The following is a 25,395-nucleotide window of genomic DNA, read 5'->3' on the forward strand; positions in this document are numbered from 1 at the left end:
TGGGGGCTCGCGCAGACAGGTGTGTGTTTGTGTGTGTGTGTGTGTGTGTGTGTGTGTGTGTGTGTGTGTGTGTGTGAGATCTGCTCGCGGATCTCCTTTCAAAGTCGCCTCGACGCCCTGCCGTAATCCAAACCCATCCCCAGATAGCCTGATAACCCCGAGGCTTCCTCCCCACTCACAGAAGCCCTGGGGTAGACTGGCATTTTTCTTCTAAAAAAAAAAAAAAAAAAAAAAGGAAGGAAGAAAGAAAGAAAGAAAGAAAGAAAGAAAGAAAGAGAGAGAGAGAGAGAGAGAGAGAGTGGCTAGAGTGGCTGGATTACATTTGGTTGCTTCCACAGGGCAAATTCACTGTAAGAGTTTAATTTTGGATTAAGTAAAATGTTAGCATGAGAGTATGCATGTGCCTTTTGCACAAATGAATTTAACAATGTACTGGGTGCAAAATAACTCTGAAACTGTCTTGGAATTGGCTTTGGATAAAAGCGTCTGCTAAATGAATAAATGTAATTGTAACATCACATAAACTTATATGCAGAACTCCTCATCAACTTGTACCAGTATGCTGTGTAGTGGTGGTTGGAAAGGAACCGACCAGCATTTCAAAGAAGAAAAATAACCGTATGCATGGAATGACCAACACATGAACTTTATAATCGGGGGACTAAGCAGTGAAGTTTTGTGTACTGTCAGTCCTTAAGCTTTAATAAGCTTACTATATATTTGCCTCAGATGAATGAACTGGGTCACGCAGGACAGTAGCAGCACCCCCCCCTCCCCCCTCCCCCCAGCGGAGTACAGTCCTCCTTCCTCATGAGCCCTGGTTCCTGCCCTTCCTAACTGTGTTTTCTGATCTAACCTGTCAGTTGTGTCAACAGCCGCCGCAGGATTTACTGTCCCGTGGTGCCAAAGACTGCTCTTAAAGGCTGGAGCCTCCTCTCTGTCCGACTGGCAAAAGGGGTAGATTTATGGGATTGTGTGAGTGTGAGGGATGGGATGATGTACGGCCGCGAGGTTATTCTTATCATCCGCATATGGCAAAGCTGTTTCAGCGCTCTGGGACCTGTCACCGTGATGCTCGCTCTCTCTCTCTCTCTCTCTCTCTCTCTCTCTGTCACACATACACACACACGCATAGACACATGCTGCAACTCTCAGTTTCTCATATCTTGATTCTTACTGTGGTTCGTGCTGCTCTTTTGCTCTCTTCCTTGTTCATATCTCTGTCTTGTTCTCTCCATTGTCATGGGTGAGGTTTGTCTCTTTGCCTTGGTTTTTTTTTTTTCACCCCCACCCCCTTCATCTCCCTCCTCATCACTCACTTTCTCCCTCCCTCTCCCTTTTTTCCCCACACCCCCTTTCTGCCCATACTCCTATAAGAATCCTGACCCCCACCTCCCATCCCCACCCCCACCCCCGGGCCGTTTTTGGTCATTCCAGTTCGTGCTTCTGTGTCGTTCTCACAGGGTGACACAAGTGTCTAGTGGCGTTACCGGTGTCAAAGGGGACATGTTCGGCCTGTCACTCAGTCATTTTTCAATCTCCCCCCCCCCCCTCCTCCGCAGTCTCTCCACCAAAAGCTTGACTACATATCCGTCCTGTGGATACTTACACTACACAGCAATGTCCAGTGGGGCTGGAGGCACTAATGTTACTACCTCCTCTCAAGAAAAAAAAAAAAAAAAAAAAGAATCCTACCCTATGGAATGCTTGAAATCCCTTGAGGAAGCTAAGTTTAGCTTTGCGCTCCAACTAACTGACTCCAAGGGATGGAAGAAGAGCAAAGTGCTTTTCGAGATGGATGGATGAGTGTCTTTGATAGATCCACGAACATACCCTTAAAACTTTTAAAAGGGATCAGCCAGAGACTGGACACACACTGCACCAGCTGACCATCATGAGGTCATGTGAAGTTTTTTAATAAAGGTCATGTGACTTTTAATCGAGGTCAGTGTGCCTAGCCATGTTTGGGATGCTTCTCGCACCACGTGGCGGGATGTGGCGCGTATATAAATGGAAAGACAAACGAAGAAAAGGAATAACCATCATCCCTGTCACTCAGATGGAGGGATAAACTTAGCCGAACGGTGTTGCACAGCCTTGCATCATGCCGCGGGCTGTGAAGTGCGTCGGCCTCCTGTTTAGTTATCCCTCCTTAGCCCCCCTCCGGGCCCGAATTCACATACGGGGTTATAAAAAGACCCAGAGAAGAGTGTTAGCCAAAAGGTCACACTCTTTCTGTGTTTCTGTTGGTTCCCAGTACTTAGAGAGAGAGAGAGAGAGAAACACTTGTCTGCAGTACATTATCATCAATAAACCAGTAAAACTGAGATACACAATATGGCTATCAAAGACGGGAGAGGTACTTTAAAGTAAAGTAAATTGCAAGCTCAAGAAAATAGTTCATGTCAAATGTAACTTTTCCGCAAAATAGTTTGTCTTTCTTTTTGTCTGCTGTTGTTATTACTACTAGTTTTAGAACATGTCGTTTTATCGTTATCCGATATATATATCGCAGAAAACAGAAAAGATGGGCACCTGAACATTCTCCAAAATTAATCTCGCCATAGTTCTAGCAAAATTAGTTCGTTTCCTCAAGGAGTTATTGTATTGATACTGGAATATGCACATATAGTTACTGAGAACAACCAAATACGTCTGATAACATAGGAGCGACAGATTAAGTTACATCTCCATTATGTCCTCAATCCTAGGTGTTTACATGAGACCATCTTGAGAATCTTAGCAAATGTGTCCACTGGGTACTATTAAAATGGCAATGGTAAATTAGACTGACCTGAACATGCTAAGGTTACAGTACCGCAAATGAAGCCAAAGGGGGCCATGTCATTTAAGGATGGCTGCACCTCTGGCCATGCTGTAAACCATTCCCGTGCCCATGAAAACGTGAAAAGCTGTAGCCCTGCTACTGTTGATATACTGGCGAGCTAATTTGAAAGATTAGCATAAATCATAGAGGTTAATTTATTAAGGAGTTGAATGGGGCGTCAAATCGTAATGTCTCACCTATAAAGCATTTCATCCCAGAAGAGTTATATCGACAGTTTGAAACGTAAAGGTAATTGGAACCGCCACGGTCAACATCCAGCCTAAATGTTAGTTGTAAAGCCTGCTGTAAATTTATTCATAAATCAAATCGCGTGTAGGTCGCTCCGACTTCTATTCCTGTAGCTTTATTAAAGTTCCGGGCGACCTGGACCATGCGGAATGTGGCTATTCGTCAGCCAAGCATTCTCTCCTGCACGTTATTGCACTCATAAATATCTAAGGACACCCAGGGCAGTCTTCTGTGACCCCTTTACGATGCCTTGGTCTATTCATCCAGTTAGCTCCAGTGTTCTAGTACATTACTAACGCATCATTTGATGCAGGAGTTTACGACCAAACTAAGGAAAAGCTTTGTGTTTTGCGTTTCCAGTCCATATATATATATATCCACTGAAAGTGTTAGCATTATTGCTCTGCCTTTTCTTATTTTGTGTTATGAGCAAACTGCCTCATCCGAGAACGCATCCACCTTTGGTTTACTTGTTCATACCTTGAATTGACTTGAATCCTCTTTGGGTTCCTGAGAGGAAAGAGAAAGAAACCATGACAGTGGGGTTTTTAGGCCACCCAGACGGTGCCTGCTGTCTGTCTCAGTTGTTCCCCCTACAGGGAACAAAAGCTGACGTGAGGAGGGAGGAAAGGGAGGTGAGGGAGTGAATGAGTGTGTGCTCCGATACAGCTGTCAGAATCTGAAAAACTCAGGGAGAGCATGCCGTGAGAAAGGGGAGAGAAAGAGGGATCTTTTGCCAAATGTTCATACGGCTTGGGTCCACAGTGCGACCCCTTCCCTTGCCCCCTTGTCAAATAGCCACTGTAAACCAGCAGCTGTCAGTCATACTGGGTTGTAAAGCCATTTAGTCAATATCTCCAAGTTAATGGCCGGGCTGACAGAAAAGACCACGCTAAAAACAAGGCTTGATCTCAACAATAGATTCAAATATCTCTGCCTACACAGATCTTTCTGAACCACCATAATGTCCCTCAACATCGAAACATCCATTGTAAGGACCATTTATGCGTTTAGGGATTCAATTACACCGGAGGGCATCTGACTGTTTAAGCAGCAGCTTAATGCCTTGTTTCAAACTGTGAGAACCTAGCAATACCTAAGCACAGTCAGGTAGACAACTCATCACTAGTCAGCTGCTATTTATCAGTTACTCCAAAGGCTTGCACAGTAAAAATGGACACTGAACCTTTGCTTGGCAATACTGGGATTTTTAAAAGGCTATAACAAACAGCTTTTGGTTAGGCATGGGATTTTCTTCTCTGGCGACGGCAGCAGTACGTGCTGTGGGAGTGTTTGTCACTCTATCTGGTCACTCAGGATAGAGGGGTTAATGTTTTCAGCAGCTTTTTTTTATTTGATCCGCGTCGGTAATCCAACTCTGGTTTTTTAACACCCCTGGAGTCAGGCGGCTTAATTATAGACTAGATCTATTATTCATCCTGCTGTTTGGCAAATCTGCCTTTCAGTTTAGCTCTTGATTTATGACATTCACATGCGTGCTTAATAGCTGCAACCAGCTTCTGTTCAACTTTAAATCTATCCCACACCTGAACTGATCTCATGATTGAAAATTGATTCATTAATTTGATATTTGTTGAGGAACTTTCTTGTTATACCACAGAAAATGTATTGTCCTGTGTAAATTTGAGGAAGTTGTTCATAATCTCTCTGGTAGGTATAATGTACCAGATGAATGCCACTGAGACACTTAAAACCCAAAGGTGATTGTTAGATACAAGACTTAAGGGTTTTTTGTGCAAGCTGAGTTTCTATGATAATCCTCCCTGATACCATCTCACTAAACTCAATATCAGCTCACACTAATCTGGACAGTCTGCCTGGAAAAAGTCCCCGCCTCATGTATAGATACTTGACTCTGTGCTCTGCCTGTAAAACATATTCAGATGAAACAATTGTCCAGGACATTTGGATTCACTACTGGGATTCTTAAAACCAGAGGTGCCCAAATCCTGTCTTTGAGGGCCAAAGTCCCACTGCTGTTCTGTGCAACCAACTACACAGGGTCTGTCATTGGCTGAAGAGCACACTCACCTGTTTTTCAGCTAAAAATCAGCCTCAAATTAAGAGGTGAGACCAAAAAGCAGCAGGCTTTTGGCCCTTCAGGACTGAATGTGGGCACCTCTGCCTTAAACAATGTGTCTAAATTCTGCACTCAAGAGAGAATTCTATATGTGAGACTCTGGTGTGAATTCCCTTATTTTAGTTTTCAAGGTAAATGCGGAATAAAGTTAAAAAATTCAGATGAGTGTACATGCTACACCCATAAGACACATGAGAAAAGTTTGTCATTCACTCACAAACTAAATCAAAACGCTGAATCAAACACATTCAACTTGTCTTTGTCGTCACATGAATTGTCCTTAATGGTTTAAATAAATAAATAAATAAATAAATACTTGACAAATCTAGGGCAGACAAAACCAAATATGATAAATGTTTTCTGTGTTTTAGTCACAGCTGTCGGATGCCCATGCTTGGTAAAGCTCCATAATCAGGTCTGCAGGGAGAAGGGCAAAGAGCTGTGTGCAGTGTTGGGATTTACTATTTGTTTAGAAGTTAAACACTCATTCTCTGCAGGAAATGTACGTTGGAAACTCTGGAAAACATCTTGTTTCCTGGGATAAGGATGGGATAGAATTGTGCATGGTATAGAATTGTGATTTGGTTTTGGTTTTTGTATATGTCTGAACATATACTGTAGTTCTTTCTTAAATGATAGAATTTAAAGGGGATCTTTTTTTCTCAATTTTATCTTTAATCACTCTCAACAATTACAATAACAAAAATGTACCACATTAGGACAATGAAACACTGATGTTTTAAATAGTACATTCTTACATATGCTCTATATGCTACTACCAGGTCTTTCAAGGGAAGCACTTTAGGGAGAACCCCACTCCTGTGCATCACTGGTCTGTAGAGACAGTTCACAGCCATGGTGAATGCCGTTCAGTCCCATTTTGTGACAGGGAGTGCCTTGGGTTCATGTTTACATGGGGGTGTCAGGATGTAGGCCCCATCCCTTCCCTCGGTTCCCATTCATTTGCTTATTTTCATTCTCTAATGTCACATAGCAGAAACCTAGAGGCACCGTGGTTCAAATGACCAGGATGCTGGTTGGCTATCAGTACGAACATATCAATGAGCCGTATTTTGCTTTGTCTTCAATACTAATTTTTTTCCTTTGTAACCATGTCAGGTGTTTTGTCGCATCTCTTTAAACCTGCGCTACCTTCTGATACCCTCAGACCATGCGTATGTTTATTGTAGGACACCTGATTCATACTGTCGGCCAATCATCTTTTGACAGGCTGAATCAGAAGTGCTGCTCCCGGAAGAGGACATACACACCTATATGTTTGAATACACAAGGAATAATTTGAGAAAAACTCAAAACATCATGTAGTTACCATTATCCATACTTCACAAATTTCTTCTGCTGAACACAGTAGTGAGAAATGGTCAATTTCAGCCCTATGTCCTCAAAGGATTATCCTCAGACGTTTGCAGAGGATTTGAGTTTAATGTGAAAAGGCTTTTCTGACATTGACCTGACAGGTGCTGCTTCACTCCCACAAGGTTGCCCCACAAGGTCAGGTTAACTAACTTCAGTCATTGCGATAATCGTTATTCGGGTTCTATTGGCTTCTCCAGGTCTTCCAACCTTGACAAATGAGGAGACCTGGTCAAAGGTCATTATATTAACCAGGCTGGCGGCGGCTTTCTGACATGTTTCTGAGGTGTAAAGGACAAGGCCATTGCTAATCCCAGCTAAAGAAATTCAGAGTAGCTGGAGTAAAGGGAATAATTAAGACATGACTGATGACTTTTTTTAAGGGTAATATGAGTCATGAGACAGTAAGGCTTAAGGGTGGCACTAGGGTAAATGATCATTGATTGCAGAGAGCAAAAAGTTTACCCCACTATTGTGGACTTAATAGGATGTGTCTGTGTAACACGTTCCTGAATTATATATAGTTATCTTTTGAATGTCCCTTAACTTTACTCTCTTAAATTGCTCAGTTCTAAAAAAAAAAAAAACACTTAGAAATAACTGGGTAAAACCCTAACAAGATAAAACCAACAGCTAGTCACTGATAGCCACTTTTGACTTTTGACTCATCAACTGTTGTTCTGTCTGAGTGAATGATTTGTAGGGATTTTGTCAAGTTACTAAAGATGAAAATACCATGGCTGTTCTTATTTGATCTTCAATTCCAGTAGTTCTGTTGGCTTTCACTTTTTCCTTACCATTTAAGAGCTAAATTATACATGAGAACATGTTACTGGTAGGAATAAAACACAGAGGGACTTCTGTTTTCAAGGGGCAGAGAAGGTTGAATGGCTTTGCTACCTTGAGTTAAAGCGTGACAGTCATGGTAAAAAGCAGGGTTGGGAAAGGGTTAGGACCAAGACATGAGGTCAGAGTGACATCCAAGGTCTCCTGCTGTTTCTGTCATGGTTGTTGATCACAGTGGTAATTGAGCCAGTCCCAACCCTGCCCCCCTCAACACCCCACCTAAGTCTCTGCCGTCTGGACTTCAGAAACTAACCTGCCACCTGGGCTTTCTCAACCTCTTCCCTTCCAACCCATCCATCTATGAAAGGGAGGTGGGCCGAAAGACCTTTCCCTCTTCCTATAACCATGGCTCTTTCTACCCTTTTTAAAGTCTTTACCCTCAAGAATTAAGATCTTATACTGGACCTCCAGAATTTGATCACCCAGTCTAGATTTAACCTATTGAACTCCTTTTGTCTTAGAAAGCCGGTCTGGCATTATTAGTTGAGGATGGAGATTTGGGGAGATTAAGCTTTTAGAAGGAACAAGAGTCAAAGAGAATAGCCTGGAAATTAGAATCAGAGTTTTTAAAGCACCTCCACAACAGGGAATTGAGGAAAGACCTGGCATGTGGTATTGAGTTACCCACCACTTCTTTTGTTGGTATTTCCCTTTCCATTTCTGGGGCTCAGAGAAAACAAATCTAAGCTAGGGAAAGGTAATTGGCTCATGTTTCTTTTGGCGACTGAATGCAGTCTGTTTTTCTCTGCTTCCGGATTCATGCTTTGTCTGTATTTCAACAGGAGGAAACAAACTGAAACCGCAGCCATTCCGGCTCAACTGGGCCTGGATCTCTCTGGAACGAGAGTACTACCTGGTAGATGAGGATGCAAAGTTCCTGGAAGTGACACTCAAGCGAAGGGGATTCCTAGGAGAGACCTCCTTTGTCAGTAAGTATTGTCATGCTACTAAATAAATTCATCCAGTCCCTATTTATGAACTTGTTGAATTCATTAGCAACTTAAGATTCCGGGGCCCAGGCACTTATCCAAAGCCACCAGTTCCTTTGACAATTTCAGTTTCATTTTTTGGTTGTTTGTTTTCGTCGCCTGAACTCTCTCTTTGTAATCACCATCTGGGCTCAAGCACATCGTTTAGGGTCAGTGCTGGATCACGACTTTCTCAAAAAAAGAAAAAGTCCAGTGAAGACACCTTGTAGTTTAGTTCTTGCATGGTTTTATTGGAATGATTAGTGACAGTTTCAGAGGTGGACTTTAATCACTCATTTCGCAGAGGGGCATTTTGTTAAGTTATTCTTCACAGATCTGACAGTTAAGCCCCAGTTGGCTTTGGGTAGGGGAGGGGTGAGAATTTTTCTGCCTTGGTACTCCTAATATTTAAACACATAATACAGCTCTTCCTGTTACCTTCTCAATTGACTAGTGTTGGACTCTCTGTCTACTGGTTAAATAGGTTAAACTGACTGGTCAAACAGTGGAGGAAGTTTGTCTAACCTTCATGACCCTGACCAACCTAACAAACAAACAAACAAACAAACAAAAAAGGCAAACGCTTAAGACATTCTTTGGCGTTTACATCACAAGGACAACACATAGGGATGGAAGAGCCTGAACAGAACAAAAGAGGGTTGATTGTTGAAAAAAAAGGGAAAAAAAACTGTTGTGGATTCTCGTAAATCTTGTATCAATAATTAGGAAGTTCTGAATATAGCCTCTCTTTTTACATCTTACACTACATTGTAGTACCTCTTTCTACTACTTTGTAAAACAGTGAGCAAATAAGTGTAAGGCGAGCTGATCCCGCTAATTCCTTTCTGAGGGTCTCCACACAGAAAACCACTTGATGCTGTAACAAAGCCATGGTTTCCAAACTTCAGCTTGGTTCAATATTCAATTCTGGAATGCTATCTATTGTGGGTGCTGTCATGCTGGACTGTTTGTTTGTTTCCAGGTATCGCCACTAAGGATGGAACGGCAGAAAAGGACAAAGACTTCCGGGGAAAAGCCCAAAAACAGGTTCAGTTCAACCCGGGCCAAACCACAGCCACCTGGCGGGTCAAGATCTTCACTGACCAGGAGTTTGAGACCTCCGAGACTTTTGAGATCCAGCTGTCCGAGCCGGTGATGGCTGTCCTCGAGTACCCAGACACTGCTACGGTGGAGATCATAGATCCCGGTGATGGTACGTCCGGTGGCAGTCAATCTTTGGATCTGTCAGTCATTCTAAAGGCTGAATGTCCAACTTCCTATGACAAAATACAAAAACAAATCGCTGTAGGTTTGCAACAGCTCCCAAGGAGAGAAGTGCTAGCAGTGTCTGTAACAACTTTTATAGCAACAAACATTGTAAATAATAAGTAGTGTGTAATTAGTGGTGGCAATAGCACTGACGTAACAACACCTTGAATTCTTTATATAAAAGAGTTCGGGCATAGAACACAGGAAGACAAAACACATCATAGCAACAATATCAACTTTAGTTACATCACATACTCATATTTCCTTGCAGAGTCCATGGTCTACATCCCTGAGGCAGAATACCAGATTGAGGAGGACATCGGTGAGCTCTTGGTCCCAGTACGTAGGTCTGGAGATGCTAGTCAAGAACTCATGGTCATCTGTCACACACAGCAAGGTGAGAACTACATCAGAAAGGATTTTTTTTTTTTTTTTTTTTTTACATAAGACGGCCTTTATTTATCACCAAATGATTCTTCCCAACTTTTGTAACAGCAGGATAGTCCCAGGTAATTGCAGAAAATACTGCATCTACATTCTTTTCAGATTGCATTTATTTAATTGCCCTTTGACCCCAGGGTCACCACACAGTCCCTTTTCTCTTTGTCCTTCTAAACTGTCATTTGGACCTGCAAGTTAGTGCAGGTATTTGGGTCATTCTTCTGGGAAGCCTGACCATATGGTCTATTCAAAACGTCGAGTATTCTGAACAGCCACCTTGTTAATCATTCATTCATCAACTTAGACAGAAGTGGAGAAGCAGAGTTTAAGTCTGTTCCTTTACATCCTCTCTTTAGGCAGTGCTACAGGAACCATCCCTAGCACCGTCCTGTCTTACTCAGACTATATCACACGTCCTGAGGACCACACTAGCGTCCTGCGCTTCGACAAGGACGAGCGGGAAAAGACCTGTCGGATCATCATCATCGATGACTCGCTCTATGAAGAGGACGAGAGCTTTAACGTATCTCTCAGCATGCCCATGGGGGGCCAGCTGGGATCCAGTTTCCCCAGTGCCAAAGTGGTTATCCTGGCTGACAGTGATGATGGTGAGTGGAGGTTCTTCAGGGACCCATGGTAAACTGAGTTCTAGTCTTACTGCGTAGTTTGGATTTCATACAGGTTAACATGTTAATTTAGCTTCTGTTCGCGTAATTGCAAACATATCACTGCTGAGGTAACTGAGCCGAATGACTTGGATACATCAGAAAGAGAAGCATTCAGGTGCTTTGACACACTTGCTGAGTGTCTCAGTGCAGTGAGTCTGCCCAATGATGGTAGTATCATCACTTTTCTATTGTGGTTTGTGGAAAAGCTCTTAATGTTTTGTCTGTGTACTTGCATATTTGTGATATAGACTGTGGGCTGGCCTTCTGTTATATGCTCTGGGACCCATAGCATGAGACGTTCAAAGTCATGAAATTGGGGAGAGTGGTTAAGAGAACATCTAGACAGGTGTGCTTCTCAGGTAAAAAAAAAAGAGGAAGAAGAAGAAGAAGAAGAGGAAGAAAAACACATTGTGAATTCATCTTAGTATCTAAAAAAGGTGATGTTGACAAAAAGGAAAAAACTACAAAAGAACAGTTAAAAATCCAATAGCACAGTCTTTGGTGGAATAATGAAGAACTCTCATCTAGATACGTTTTTAGGCATCTTCCCTCACTTAAAATGGTCTCCTTAGCTATGCTCCTTTCCTTAAACCCGGCACCCCACCCCATCCTTTCCAATGTCATCTGTGGAATAAAAGAGCTATTGATGGGACCACTGAAGCCATAATCATTCCCAAAGACATGAGATGGATGAAAGAAAAAGTAAGAGAGAGCCAGGGGAGAATCAAAGGAAAGATAAGAGACAGGAAGGAGAGAGAGAGAGAGAGAGAGAGAGAGAGAGAGAGAGCGAGAGCGATCGCTCTTGGTTGATTTGTCCGTCTCCAAACTCAGCACTAACACAAAAGATTCTGTGTTTTCAAGCCCTATAGAATCTACTGTAGTGAGTACAATGGACAGCCCTAAATTGCTGTTACATGCTGTTAAAAAGGATTGTGTTTCTTGCTGTAGGAAAAGTAGTCCCTTTCCACTTAATCACCAGCAGTATATTTGAGAAACTTAATCGCATTCTGTTTGGAGATAGAGATGAGACTTTTGCTTCTACCATATTACTATATGGTTCCAACACTGATTTTGATGCTGGTCCAGAACAAACGAATTTCAAAGTAAACTAATTGTTAATGTATTTAAATTTAAATTAATATTTCAACCAGCTAATGTACAATTTCAAGTATGATTGAAAAACTTGATTTAGGAAATTCCAAGACATAGTTTGTTAATGTGGTTAAAACACATTTCCAGCACGAAAAGTAAATTGAGATTTATTATAAGCATTAAATCTATAGCTATGTCACGTGTATCGTTTAATATAGTACCAGATACATAATAGGTACAAAACAATGGTCAGTATGTGCATGTATTCTCTCTCAGTCTGTATGCCAGTCGCAGATGGCTGTGCCGTTAGAGTGATGAGAGTCGCTCGGGCTGTCACTGGTTTTTGTTTAACACGTCACAAATCTTTTCATAACTCGGGGAATTTAAAAACCACCCTCTACCTCCCCTATCTATGGGACACAAAAGCCATTCGTCGTCTTACGTTCCGCGTTTGTGATGACTCCTTTTGGCTTTGGCCTCACCTTACCCCTCCCCGTTCCGTCTTCCATCTCTCCCTTTATTTGGACGCTCTTTGAAGACATTGTGACGCTTCCAAATAGTCCACGTCTGACTCTGCGGTTGTACCAAAAAAAAAAACTATCAGCAGCAGCTCGGTAACCCGATAGACCAAAACAAAATAAACGGAGCATAAACAGAGACCAGAGTGGATGCCGTGACTACCCACAATCCTCTGTCAAGATAGATAAAAGGGCTAATCGGTGCAGTTTGTCTTGGCATGTTTTCATTTGATGACGTTCTTTTGTGTACATATGTCAAACTGCAGGTGCTATGGTTGATTTTACAAAGGATGGATGTAATTTTCTGTGCTTTCTAAACTTGTCTTAGTGACTATATAAAGTAACATCTTCTCTAACACCTGTGACTGTTCCAAGTTCAAAGGACATTTACCCTAGATATTTATATGATACAAATAAAACTTCAAGATCATAACCAATTGGTGATTCGGATAGCAGCATTTTTAAAACTGTAAAAATTAGATTTTTTTTTCCTGTTGGTGGAATTTACTCACATTCTAAACTGGTAAATTGGTTACCTCAGCGTTTTCCCTCTTCTCTACTGTATTGCTCATCTCAGTGACAGACACGAAAAGGGTAAACTCCCCACCCTGGTAATTAGCAGCACAACCCCCAGAGGACTTATTTATGTATAAATGATCTGTATACATTCCCAGACTTCACTTGTCCATCGAGACAAGAGACTATTCATTCACACAATGTGATCAACCATTGTGCACAAACTTCTTGGTGGTCCTGTGTGTGTGTGTGTGTGTGTGTGTGTGTGTGCCAGTACAGACATGTGTGTGCGTGTGTCTGTGTGTGTGTGTGTGTCTGTGTGGGAGGTGGGAGAGAGACAGAGACAGCGAAAGAGAGTGTTTGTCAGTCTGTGTGTGCTCATGTATATGTGGTTGGCCAGACCTGTGGTTTGAAAGTGAGCCAAAATCCGGCTTTTTTGTTGTGCTGGAATTATCTTATGGTGGGCTCCCCGTGTTTTGTTTTTTAAGGGGTTTTGCACTCTCTCTGTCTCTGTCTGTCTCTCTCTCTCTTTCCTCTACTTCTACTCCATCTCAAATGGAATGAAATTAAAAAAAGAAAAAGCAAGTGTATTGGTGGTGGTCGTGGTTGGGAACTTATGTAGTGTACTTAAACAGCACATTTGCAAAGTTTTTATTGTTCATCTTTATGTTCTCATCTCAAATGAACTATATAGGTATTGCGTTGCAGCATTCCACAGGCTATGATAGTAAAGTTTCAAAATGTGTGTCCTCTTATAGCTGGAAGCAGTGATAGATTTGTCTTTCCCCTTTAAGGTAAAGACTTTTGGTTGTGTCAAGTCCTGAGTTCAGTGGATCAGACTTACTGAGCCGGATCAAAGACATTCTGTGCAGAGACTTCCTGACCTTAAATTAAAAGCTGTAAAAGAATGAGGTGGACACTAAGTAAAACTGGGCACGTGTTCAAACGCGTGGAATCTCTCTCTCTCTCTTTCTCTCTTCCCCAGAGCCATCGCTGTACTTTGGAGAGCCCGAGTACACGGTCGATGAGAGTGCTGGGTACGTGGAGGTGAGAGTGTGGCGAACGGGAACTGACCTTTCCAAAATGGCCTCCGTCACCGTCCGTTCCCGAAAGAGTGACCCCACCTCAGCGGAGGGTAAGAATCTTAGTCAGACCGGGGTAAAGAAAATTTATTTTATAAAATTATTTTATTTATTTTCGTTTGATTTTGTTTTCTACATAATAGAATTTGATTTATTACAAACACATTATTCTTAGGAAAGAATGGGAGTTAATGGGCAAATGAGAGATTCTGTTATCACCTTAACTTCATTGCTCCCAGTCAGCAGGGAATTTTCTCTCTCTCTGTCCAGCGGGTATCGATTACGTGGGTATCAGTCGGAATTTGGACTTTGCCCCGGGGGTCACCATGCAGACATTTCGCGTGACCATTCTGGATGACCTTGGCCAGCCACAGCTAGAGGGACCAGAGACATTTGAACTGGTCCTAAGAATGCCAATGAATGCCGTACTGGGAGAGCCCAGTAAAACCATCATCACCATCAATGACACGGTCACTGATGGTGAGTCTCTAACACATACACTCACACACAAAGAAAAACACAGTCACACTCATAAACGCAGATAGAAAAACACACACACGCAGACACACTGCAACAGAGCAATGCCATGTAAACAAACTAAAACCACCACTGATTTGGAGGTGACTTTGTTTGTCTTTGAAAAGCAAATTTCCCTTTGGAATCTGAAGTCTGATCAGATTGGTTTACAAAGATATTTTTGCTAACAGATATGGGGTCAATTCCTATTAATTTGCTGACTCTCATTCATTCATAATTATTGGCATTGTAGTGGCTGATTCCAGAACAGTTGTCAGAGCTAAATGCTAATAAGACCAATGTTCTGACACTGTATTGGCTAATACTGGATCAGTTGTAAGAGTCAAATGATAATAAGACCAATGTGCTGACACTGTACTGGCTGATCCTGGATCAGTTGCTGGAAGGAAATGTTAACGAGACCAATGTACCGACAGTCCCGAAGGTGCAATTCAAAGAGGCGGAGTATCAGGTGGATGAGAGCGACGGACAGGTGCGTGCGATCGTGTACCGCAGTGGAGACATCAGCCAGAGGTCCACAGTCCGCTGCTACACCCGACAAGGCTCCGCCCAGGTCATGATGGACTATGAGGAACGGCCCAATACTGACGCCTCCATCATCGCTTTCCTGCCCGGTCAGTCTCTCCACCTCTGTCTGTCTGTCTGTTCATCAGTCTGTCTTTTCATCCACCCGAAATGTACCTGTGCAGTTAGTGCATTCATTCATCTCTCTGTCAGTCCATCCATCTATTCATACCTCTCTGCCTGATTCATGCATCATTCATCTCTCTTTCAGTAATGCCCCTCCAAATGAACTTACAGTTTTCTTGTTTGTTCTCACATTGTTTGTACGTGTGTGTGTCTGTGTCTTTCTCTCTCTCTCTCTTTCTGTGTGTGTGTGTGTGTGTGTGTGCGCGTGCATGTGCATGTGTGCGTGCGTGCGTGCGTGTGTGTTTTCACACAGGCGAGAGTGAGAAGCCCTGTGTGGTGACTCTGATGGACGATTCTCTCCATGAGGATGATGAGGAATTCCGGCTTATACTGGGAACACCGAAGAGCAAGTCCCCATACGGAGCTGCACTGGGAGAACAGAAAGAGGCACTGGTTACCATCACTGACCAGAAAGACAGTCAGTATAACACTACGCACTTGTCTCTACTTCTTTTGTCATGTCTTCTTCTCTCTCTTTTTCTTTGTCTCTTTCTTTCTCTCTCTTCTTTCTTTCTGTCCCACTCCTGTCCTTTCCTTCCTGGTGAGAACTGGGTGGCCTTCTCATTCCCCCATCACTCCCAGAAACACACTACTGAAATGGTGCATTAAATGCATTTGCTGAACAATGTGTGTGTGTGTGTGTGTGTGTGTGTGTGTGCGCCTGTGTGCGTGTGTGTTTTCTCCCTTTTAGAGCCCATTATCAGATTCTCTGAGATTAAATACAGTGTGCGGGAGCCTCAGGTTCCGGGGGAGATTGCCGTGGTGAAGATCCCGGTGTTGCGTCAGGGTGACACCTCCAAGGTGTCCGTAGTTAGGGTCCACACCAAAGATGGCTCCGCCACGTCTGGAGAGGACTACAACCCCCTGTCTCAGGGTGAGTAGATTAACACACAAAGACAACAATCTCCATAAAGCACTGGGCTTATATGAGCAACTAGCATATAATGGCCATATGGTTACATTGGTTAAAAAAAAAAAAGACTTTGCCTTTAAATAGAAATGGATGACATTAGAATAAAGACTTGGATGATTCATAATAAAAATATTGGTACATTTTCTATGTTTTCTCGATTAAAAAAAACCCCACTGAATTTTCAATCAAAGGGCAGCCCTAAATGTGTGTGTGTGTGTGCCTGTGTGTGCGTCTATGGTCTGTGCATGTGTGTATGCCTGTGTGTGTGTGTCTGTTATCTTGCAGATGTGGAGTTTAAGGAAGGAGAGACAGAACACGTTGTGGAGGTGCAGGTTTTGTATGACGGGCAGAGGGAGATTCGTGAGGCCTTCTCTGTCCACATGAAACCTGACGAATACATGGTGGCCGAAATACAGGTCAGAGATCACACACAACCACTCACATATAAATACACACACACACACACACACACAAACTCATGCATGAGCACACGCACGCGCACACACACACATATATATACACATATCTCATTCACACAAAAAGTCATCCATTCTGCATGCAAATACACACACACACACACACACACACACACACATATACACTCAGGTGCACACACACACAAACACAAGTATGGAAGCAGAACACACTTTATCTCTCACACACACACATATATCTCATTTGCAGATCACACACACACACACACAAGCACACACACACACACACACACACACACACACACACACACACACACAAACACAAGTATGGAAGCAGAACACACTTTATCTCTCACACACACACACATATATCTCATTTGCAGATCACGCACACACACAAGCACACACACCCACACTCGTGCATGCAAATACACACTCTCACACACACACCACACACACACACACAAATTTAACACGCCTGTCCTTTCCATGCTCAAATAGCCAGACGGCAGCTGTCTCTGTCAGCGACCTGCAGTCTCTGACTCCTCCAGCCTGCTTGGGTTTCTGCCCACTGTCTCCTCTGTGTCCCTGTGGGTTCACTGCCCTACAAAACTCACATTTATGACATATGAACTAACTCAGGACCAACGGAAACTGCACCATTTCTCTACACTACATACTCTTCCTTACAAAGGAGTTTGTTTTTGTTGGGGTTTTTTTTGTTGTTGTTGTTATTGTTGTTGTTTGAAAACAATGGTTGCACTGACAAAATAACAGTGTATTGATATACATACAGTATATTGACATGTATATGAACTGCTACCACAAGTAATGTTTTTTTTTCTTTCGCTTGGTCATTGTTGTGCCTTGTTCGTCTCGATGAGGTTACGTGTTTTATTTATTCGGGGTCATTGTTCTCTCTCTCTCTCTCTCTGTTCAGATGAATAAGGCTGTGGTCTACATTGAAGAAATGGACAGTGTAGCTGACGTCACCTTCCCAGCAATACCTCAGGTCGTGTCTCTGCTCCATTACGACGACACGGTGCGAGCGAAAGAGAACCCCCACCCGCCCAACGGTTACCCCGTTGTGTGTGTAACGGTGAGACGCCCTCCACCACACACACACACACACACACACACACACGCCTCAATGTGACGGATCCATACCAAAAAAATCAAGATTTCTGACCTTAATAAATACCCTCATACTACTCTGTGTCTGTGAAAAATAGGAGCCACATGGCTATTGCATTACTATTTCACAACTGGCAAAGCATGAAGACAGTTTAAACTTTTAAATTATTCTAAAATATGAATGTATCAATCGGAACATTGAAAACACTTCTATTTGACCGTTCAGAATGACACTCTAAAGGGGTTTGAATTCACTTCTACTGTAGATTAGTTTATAAGATGTGAATTTGCGTAATGTGTGTGTAATGGATATTTAACTTACAGCGTTTTTTCCTCTTTTCTCACACGCTCTTGCCAGGCATGCAACCCCAAATATTTTGACTTTGATAAGACAGGCTCGATCTGCACCGTGGAGAACATCAATGACACTCTGACTCAATACCGATGGCTCGTTAGCGCCCCCACGGGGTCAGACGGCGTCACAAGCCCCATGCGTGAGGTGGACACCAACACGTTCTTCACCAACACCAAGTCCATCACGCTGGACTCCATCTACTTCCAGGCTGGTTCTCGGGTCCAGTGCGCTGCCCGGGCCTTCAACGCCAATGGAGACGCTGGCCTCGAGCTCAGCTCGCCCATCGTCTCCATCAGTCAGGAGGAAGGTGAGGGGACGGACAGAGGCGTTTTGATCCACTGGTTTCAGTGGTGAAACTGGCATGCAGTGGGGTTTTTTTTGGCAACGTGTCAGTTAAAGATGCTGTCAGGATTTACCTGTGTAATTTGTGACAGCAGACGTTAGTGACCTTGTTTGTGGCGGAATTTGATGTGAAGTTCACATCGTGCATGGCTGAGTGTGATGTTTTATTTATGAGAATTTTAGATCCAGATTGGATTTACGTTTTTCACTTTTATTTTCCATCCAGTGTTGCCTTGACTTGTAGTTCCCTAGATATCACACAGTTTAAATCAAGCAAGTGCAGTTGTGTTGTCTTGTGTTAATTATACCAGACATAGCACATTATACGTATGACACTTTGTGATTATGAGTTTGAGTCTTGACTGAATCGTGTGTTGTCTCTCCGTAGGTCTTTGTCAGCCTCGTATCCCTGGTACAGTTGGAGCGGAACCATTCTCAGCCAAAATCCGATACACCGGCCCAGACGATCCCGATTACCCCAACCTCATTAAACTCACTGTCACTATGCCACATATGGATGGTAAGTCACTGCTTCGGCTACACGGGGAATCTTAACACGTGGCAGACATACTGTTATAATACATATAAGACTTACTTCAAAAGGTTCCTCACATTTACTATAGGTGAGGATATTTTGTTATTGGGTATCAAGGACACAATGAACATCTTTTTTGAGTTCTTTGCTTTCTTTGTCGTTTGAGTAAAAGAGTGAATGGTAACATTACACCTTCTTTTTAACAGTGTTTTATCGTCATAGAAAATTACATTCTTGTTCCGTGTCTCCTGCTAGCCTCTCAGCTCCTCTGTGTAACTGAGGCCAAACTCAAGATCTGCTGAACTGAGTGAACCTGGAAGATTTCAGGCTATGTTTAACATGGTTTCTCTCAAAAACCCCAGGTATGCTGCCGATCATTTCCACACGCCCTCTCTCCAACTTCGAACTGACACTGAGTCCGGACGGCACTCGGGTGGGGAACCACCGCTGCTCCAACCTGCTGGACTTCAACGAGATCCAAACGGGCCACGGGTTCATCACAGTCGCCACCAAAAACCCAGAGATCATCGGAGAGACGTCGCCGTACCAGTACAACATGGCTATGCGCAGTGCTAACTCTCTACGTTTCTATAGAAACCTTAATCTGGAGGCGTGTCTATGGGAGTTTAGCAGTTACTACCACATGAGCGAACTTCTCAGTGTCTGCGGGGGAACCATCGGAACAGACGGACAGGTAAACGCCCAAATATGGACATCCAGAGGGGGACTGGGAATGATGGATTTCAGTGTAGACCATAAGTATGAAATAAACCGATGTCTGTCTTTCTTCTTGGGGTGCAGAAACAATTGAGCCCTGAGCTCTGCGTGTTTTGTAGTGAATTGCTTTTACATGATGGTGAGAATGATCACCTCTTTTGCCTCGATTAAGATAAATACATTTTAATATGAATGAACTACAGTCCATACGATATTTACACAATTCATGTCAGATCATAGAGCTGGTCTTATATAGTATCAGGGTGTCAAGTGAGCCCAGTTGGGAGACTGACGATTGAGATATTTGGTAAACCTTGCGTTCTTAACTCTCTCTCTGATGCCTAATCAGTACCGCTGACTCATGAGCGCCTCCATCAGGCCTGACAGTGTCGGTGTGGTTGGTCAGAATCAGACGCAGTTGCCTATGCCACTCATTGGACCATACCACTGAATCTTTGTATCATCTGTACGTTTGTAGGTCCTGAACCTGGTTCAGTCCTATGTGACCCTGAGGGTCCCTCTCTTCGTCTCCTACGTGTTTCATTCTCCCGTCGCTGTGGGTGGCTGGCAGCACTTTGACCTGCAGTCTGAGCTGCGTCTCACTTTTGTGTATGACACTGCCATCTTGTGGCAGGATGGAATTGGCAGCCCTCCTGAGGCTGAGCTGCAAGGTAACACTATTCTGTCACTACACTACTGACATCTACTGGATGTCAGTGAGTACTGCAAATAATGCATGAATTATTTCACAGTTACTCGGTAGCATAACTGATAGTTTATGCACTCAAGATTACATTTCTGAAGATTTTGTATAATAGCCCTATCAGATCACTGAAACCTGTCCAAAGTAAGTATGATAATGATGTAAACTGTAGCACTGATTCCCATACACGTGTGTCTGACATACTGTAGATATGTTTTCTGACACCTGTTGACAATATGGTGCTAAATTGCCATGCGAAATGTGAACCCAAATCTCCTTTAGGTGCCATGTATCCCACCAGCATGAGGATAAATGAAGAAGGCCGTCTGGTGGTCAACTTCAAGACAGAGGCTCGTTTCAGGGGCCAGTTTGTCATGTCCCACCCAGGTATAAAAGCTCTGACTGATTGACAGGTCTCCTGACCAATAGGTCATCATCACTCTTACTGGGTTGCACTTCTCTCTGGAACCGTATCCATTTCAGCAGCTATTTTTGGACTGCAGCTTAACGAGCGTGACCTTCCTGTGTGTCGGAAATCAGGTCACTCTATCCAATCAGTGAAACTCAAGATAATTTATAACACTGGATAAGTGTCCAGTATGTGTATTAAGGTTGAATGTAACATAGTATGATTGTTTTTTAAAAATATTTACAGTGACAAAATAGCACTTTTTTAATGTAATGTATGAAATTATTTAGATCTAGTTGTATGTCCCCCACAGCCAAAAGACATTCAATGAGCACATGGTGCTTTCCGTTAATGTTAAAGATGAGAAGTTACGTTAAGGATCATCATTCGTTTGCTTCAACTCTGATTTGGTTTGTTGTCTGTGTGTTTTCTGACCTCCTTGCCTCCGCTCCCCTGTAGCATCCACCCTGTCGTCCATGGTGATGTCGGCAGACCACCCGGGCCTGACGTTCACGCTGTCATTGGTCAGAACTGAGCCCACTTACAACCAGCCACTCCAACAGTGGAGCTTCGTCTCCGACTTTGCTGTGAGTGATGAGACAATACTTTCCTGTGCTTTCACTCACTGCCTTGGTTATTGTTTAAACCAATGATATTTCAGAAAGACATGAAGACAGATTGTGAGCAGAACTTAATTATGAATGGAGATCTTATGCTGCTTTGTATTTCCCCGTGAAAAAATGAATGCTATTTTGTTAAACGTTTAATTTAGATACGTAGATGAGTGTGTCATATTGTGTACCATAGCTGTAGTTCAGAGATTATAGTTTGTGTTTGCTATGTGCAGACTAGGGATTAAGGATGGTGCGTTGTATTAAAGTTGTAAATTAGAGAAGGAAACCTAGTTTATTTTATCTGAAACTGCAGGTAAGAGATTGAAGGTGATATTTTTTTACTGTGTCTGTAGGTGTGGGCATTCGTGTGGTTTTGTATTTGTCTCTGGATGAAAGATTAAATCCAGGCTGTTTTCTGTGTGTGTAAAGAAGAGATTAAAGATAGTGTATTTTGTGTGTATTTTGTCTGCGTAGAGATTCATGCTTTTTTTGTGTGTCTGTAGATCAAAGATTAAATCGTGTGTGTGTGTGTGTGTGTGTGTGTGTGTGTGTGTGTGTGTGTGTGTGTGTGTGTGTGTGTGCGTGTGTGTGCGCGCGTGCGTGTGTGTATAGGTGAGGGATTACTCGGGCACCTACACAGTGAAGTTGATTCCTTGCAGCGCGGCACCAAATGGAGAGTTCAGCATTCCGCCCGTCTGTCATCCACGCGAGCCTCTCACCTTCGACATCGACATCCGCTTCCAACAGGTCTGTTGACTTAACCACCATTCATAATGACGACACGTACCCCACTCTACCCAGATGACAACGTTTTCCTGCATCTTTAAAATGCACAGACGTTACTCGAAAACCAAAATCCGCTTAATGTGATTAATGTATGACTTATGTGGTGAAACTTAATGCGAGGAGAAGAGGAACAAAAATAGGTTAACTGATAGCTTCAGATTTCATTTACCATTACAGAAAAAAAAACGGAGCAACAAAATGACCTCAACAGTAATATTTAGATCTAGATTTCATAACCACAGCCCTGTTGACTCACTCTGTGTATTTACAGAGATAAGTCACCTTTATCAGGTAGGATTTAGAGCCATTACTGAGAGGTTCAGATAGAGTTCTGTGATAATTTAATGACTCACTGAACACAATCTTTCCCTGAATCAGAAGATACAGGGCATGACTGATATGATATAAATGATACTGTTTGGTTATATGATCTCTGTTACATCTATTAACTCCCTCTCTGTCTGTCTCTGTCTCTCTACTATCACTCATTATTTCTCTGTCTCTCTCTCTCTGTCTATCTCTGTGTCTGTCTCTCTCTCTCCCTACTGTCACTCATTATTTCTCTCTCTCTCACACACACACATACACACACACACACACATTCTCCCTCTCTCTCTCACACACACACACATTCTCTCTCTCTCTCTCTCTCTCTCTCTCTCTCTCTCTCTCAGGTGAGTGACCCAGTAGCGGCAGAGTTCAGCCTGAACACTCAGATGTTCTTGCTGTCTAAGAGAGAGCTTTGGCTGTCTGACGGGTCCATGGGTTTCGGTGAAGGCACAGACGCAGCTTTCTCTGAAGGTATCAGACACCTCACTCGCTATTTGGATTTATAAGAACTCATTTCATATCATTAGAACATTTGAACAAGCTTTCATCACATGATGATGAATTCTCACAGAACATTATACTTGACCAGACTGTTTCCTAGTAGTTTACAATGTTTTAGTACTTAACTGATTATCCAGTAAACTGTTTAAGTATTTAACTGATTTTTTGGGGGGTGAGGAAGATGACTCATTGCTTCTCAAGGAATGAAAACATGTTTCAGACACACTTGTGACTGAAAATTAATCGCTACATCATCTGGCATTCATCATTTATGTTCAAGTTATGAACTTACTCATGACCCTGTTGCTCAGTTTACCTCATCAGCATACACGACACTTGATATATACTAAAGCTAGAGGTTGGTTTATATCTAGGCCTATATCAGCATCTATGGGTTTTTATCTCTAGGTTCAACCATATATGGGCGTGTGATGGTGGACCCCGTGCAGAACCTTGGCGACTCGTTTTCCTGCGGCATAGAGAAGGTTTTCCTGTGCACAGGAACCGATGGTTACGTGCCCAAATACAACCCAACAAACAAAGAATACGGCTGCCTGGCAGATGCCCCGTCTCTGCTCTACAGATTCAAAATCCTGGTACCACATGTCTCCGTCTCACTCATTCTCTCTCTCTCTCTCTCTCTCTCTCACACACACACTAATCCCTCAGTCTTGGTAAAGCTTCCTCTTAAGTTCACTTGAATATTTTACCTAATATGGGCAAGACTGTAGAGTCAGTGCAAACTCCAAGGGTCTTAGTTACGGCATATTGGTTTACCATAAAAGACAACAGTGAAGTTATTCATTTGACTTAATGTGTTTTAATCTTCAATTTTATTTTTTGTTTATTTTTGAAGTTATTAAACCTGTATCTGTAAAGGTAAAAAAAATGGAGAGATAATTTAGCTGCTGTGACCTGTGTATTTAATTGTAAATGTGTGTGTGTGTGTGTGTGTCTCTGTGTTTCCCCCAGGACAAAGCCCAGCCGGAGACTCAGGCCACCACTTTTGGAGACGTACAGTTTGATGCCACGTTGGCAGTGGATACGCCTGGAGCGCTACCCTTGGTCAGGCAGACTGGATCAGACGGCTTCACCCTGTCTTCATCTCCTCTGTTCCAGGTCAGAACATCACTGTCCTCCACACCATACATACAGTATATTACCAAATTATAGATTAAAAAATATTTACTGTTGTGAGAAATTAGGGTCCTAATGTTTGCATAGTCTGTGTCGAAAGTCATAGAGTTATCAGAACTCAGAATATTAAGGTTCCGAATTGTTCATTTGTCGATGAGTTTTATCGATGCATGTAAGGATGTATTTAACCAACTTTTCATCTTTTTACTGTCAAGTCCCTGTTGCTTTACAGGAGTTATATAAACGGAGGTTTGATGCACCTCACTAGTTAAGGTTCAAGATTCTAGCAGTTAGCATCCTCAACTGGAAGCAATGGGAACTTATGGGACCTTTACTGGCATGTCTATGCAGTAGACTTATTTCAGACACAGTGGTAAAAGGATGAAAGCTTTGTTAATCTATCCTGTCACTTCAAGTTCATTATAAAACCTGCAATCAAGCGAAGTAGAGAGTATTCGGTGAAAAACGCAAAGCCTTCTTTCTTCATCACCTTCAGGTCGCTGCCGGTCGGGAATGGTTCATCCATACCATCTATACGGTCCGTTCCCGGGAAAATGCAAACCGCAGCATTGGGAAGAGAAGCTTGGAGTACCACCACAGCTTGTCTTCGGTCCAGTCTCCAGAATCCGGAGCTCTTAGCCGTCGCCGCCGCGCGGTACCTGACCCAGAAGCCTTCGACATCGGCACCGAGAACAACCGCGGTACCAACATTCAGCATATCGCTCTGGATCGCTCGGACCGGCTCCGGGTCAGCCAGCGCCAACCGTGGAGTCGCGAGGGCTACGTAGAGCGCCCCCTGGTGGAGGGAAGCCTCGGCAAAGACCCCGGGGCCGATTCAACTCTCCCAGCTGGCATGCCCACGCTTCTGGGCGTGGCAGGGTTACTGCTCCTGGTGTGCCTGGTAGTGGTCCTTGTGGTTGTCTTACTTCGACGCAGAAGACGGGAGAAAGAATTCCCGCCTTACTCCACCTCCTCCTGCTCTGCTTACAGGGGCAACAGCAGCCACAACAAAGCGTTGGCAAATGGGGGATACGGCACAGACAGCTCTGAGGTTTAAACCCTGTCCAAACCAAGGCTCAACATTAGACCCAAGTCCCCACCATCTGCTGATCTGAAAAGGCATTAATACGGTCCCATTCAACCCACAATATGTTGCCTCCAACTACCAGTGAGCACTAAAGTAACCCTGAAGACAACCCAGACATCAGTTTTCAGACAGACAATCTAAAACGAAGGCTGAAAGTTGACCGGCCTCCTGGCACAATCCGAGTTCAGAAGCTTGTATGGGTGACGTGGACACGCCATCG

At 43.2% G+C, this 25,395-nt stretch overlaps 1 protein-coding gene across 1 annotated transcript in view; it reads left to right on the forward strand.

The window, feature by feature from the left end:
* frem3 (Fras1 related extracellular matrix 3) overlaps nt 1-25,145 on the forward strand; it is a 36,471-nt gene extending 11,326 nt beyond the window's left edge. The window contains exons 3-24 of the mRNA XM_030788145.1: nt 8,180-8,326; nt 9,348-9,578; nt 9,906-10,031; nt 10,432-10,683; nt 13,855-14,004; nt 14,222-14,431; nt 14,905-15,102; nt 15,432-15,596; nt 15,870-16,052; nt 16,377-16,507; nt 17,466-17,624; nt 18,018-18,321; nt 18,745-18,876; nt 19,254-19,585; nt 20,087-20,279; nt 20,594-20,698; nt 21,180-21,307; nt 21,947-22,081; nt 22,795-22,921; nt 23,360-23,547; nt 23,924-24,070; nt 24,585-25,145. Of these exons, the coding sequence (XP_030644005.1) occupies nt 8,180-8,326; nt 9,348-9,578; nt 9,906-10,031; nt 10,432-10,683; nt 13,855-14,004; nt 14,222-14,431; nt 14,905-15,102; nt 15,432-15,596; nt 15,870-16,052; nt 16,377-16,507; nt 17,466-17,624; nt 18,018-18,321; nt 18,745-18,876; nt 19,254-19,585; nt 20,087-20,279; nt 20,594-20,698; nt 21,180-21,307; nt 21,947-22,081; nt 22,795-22,921; nt 23,360-23,547; nt 23,924-24,070; nt 24,585-25,145 (4,304 nt within the window). The remainder of the gene's footprint in view (nt 1-8,179; nt 8,327-9,347; nt 9,579-9,905; nt 10,032-10,431; nt 10,684-13,854; nt 14,005-14,221; nt 14,432-14,904; nt 15,103-15,431; nt 15,597-15,869; nt 16,053-16,376; nt 16,508-17,465; nt 17,625-18,017; nt 18,322-18,744; nt 18,877-19,253; nt 19,586-20,086; nt 20,280-20,593; nt 20,699-21,179; nt 21,308-21,946; nt 22,082-22,794; nt 22,922-23,359; nt 23,548-23,923; nt 24,071-24,584) is intronic.
* Nucleotides 25,146-25,395: the final 250 nt, after the last annotated feature.

This window comes from Chanos chanos, chromosome 11, assembly GCF_902362185.1.
Source record: "Chanos chanos chromosome 11, fChaCha1.1, whole genome shotgun sequence".
Lineage (NCBI taxonomy): Eukaryota > Metazoa > Chordata > Actinopteri > Gonorynchiformes > Chanidae > Chanos > Chanos chanos.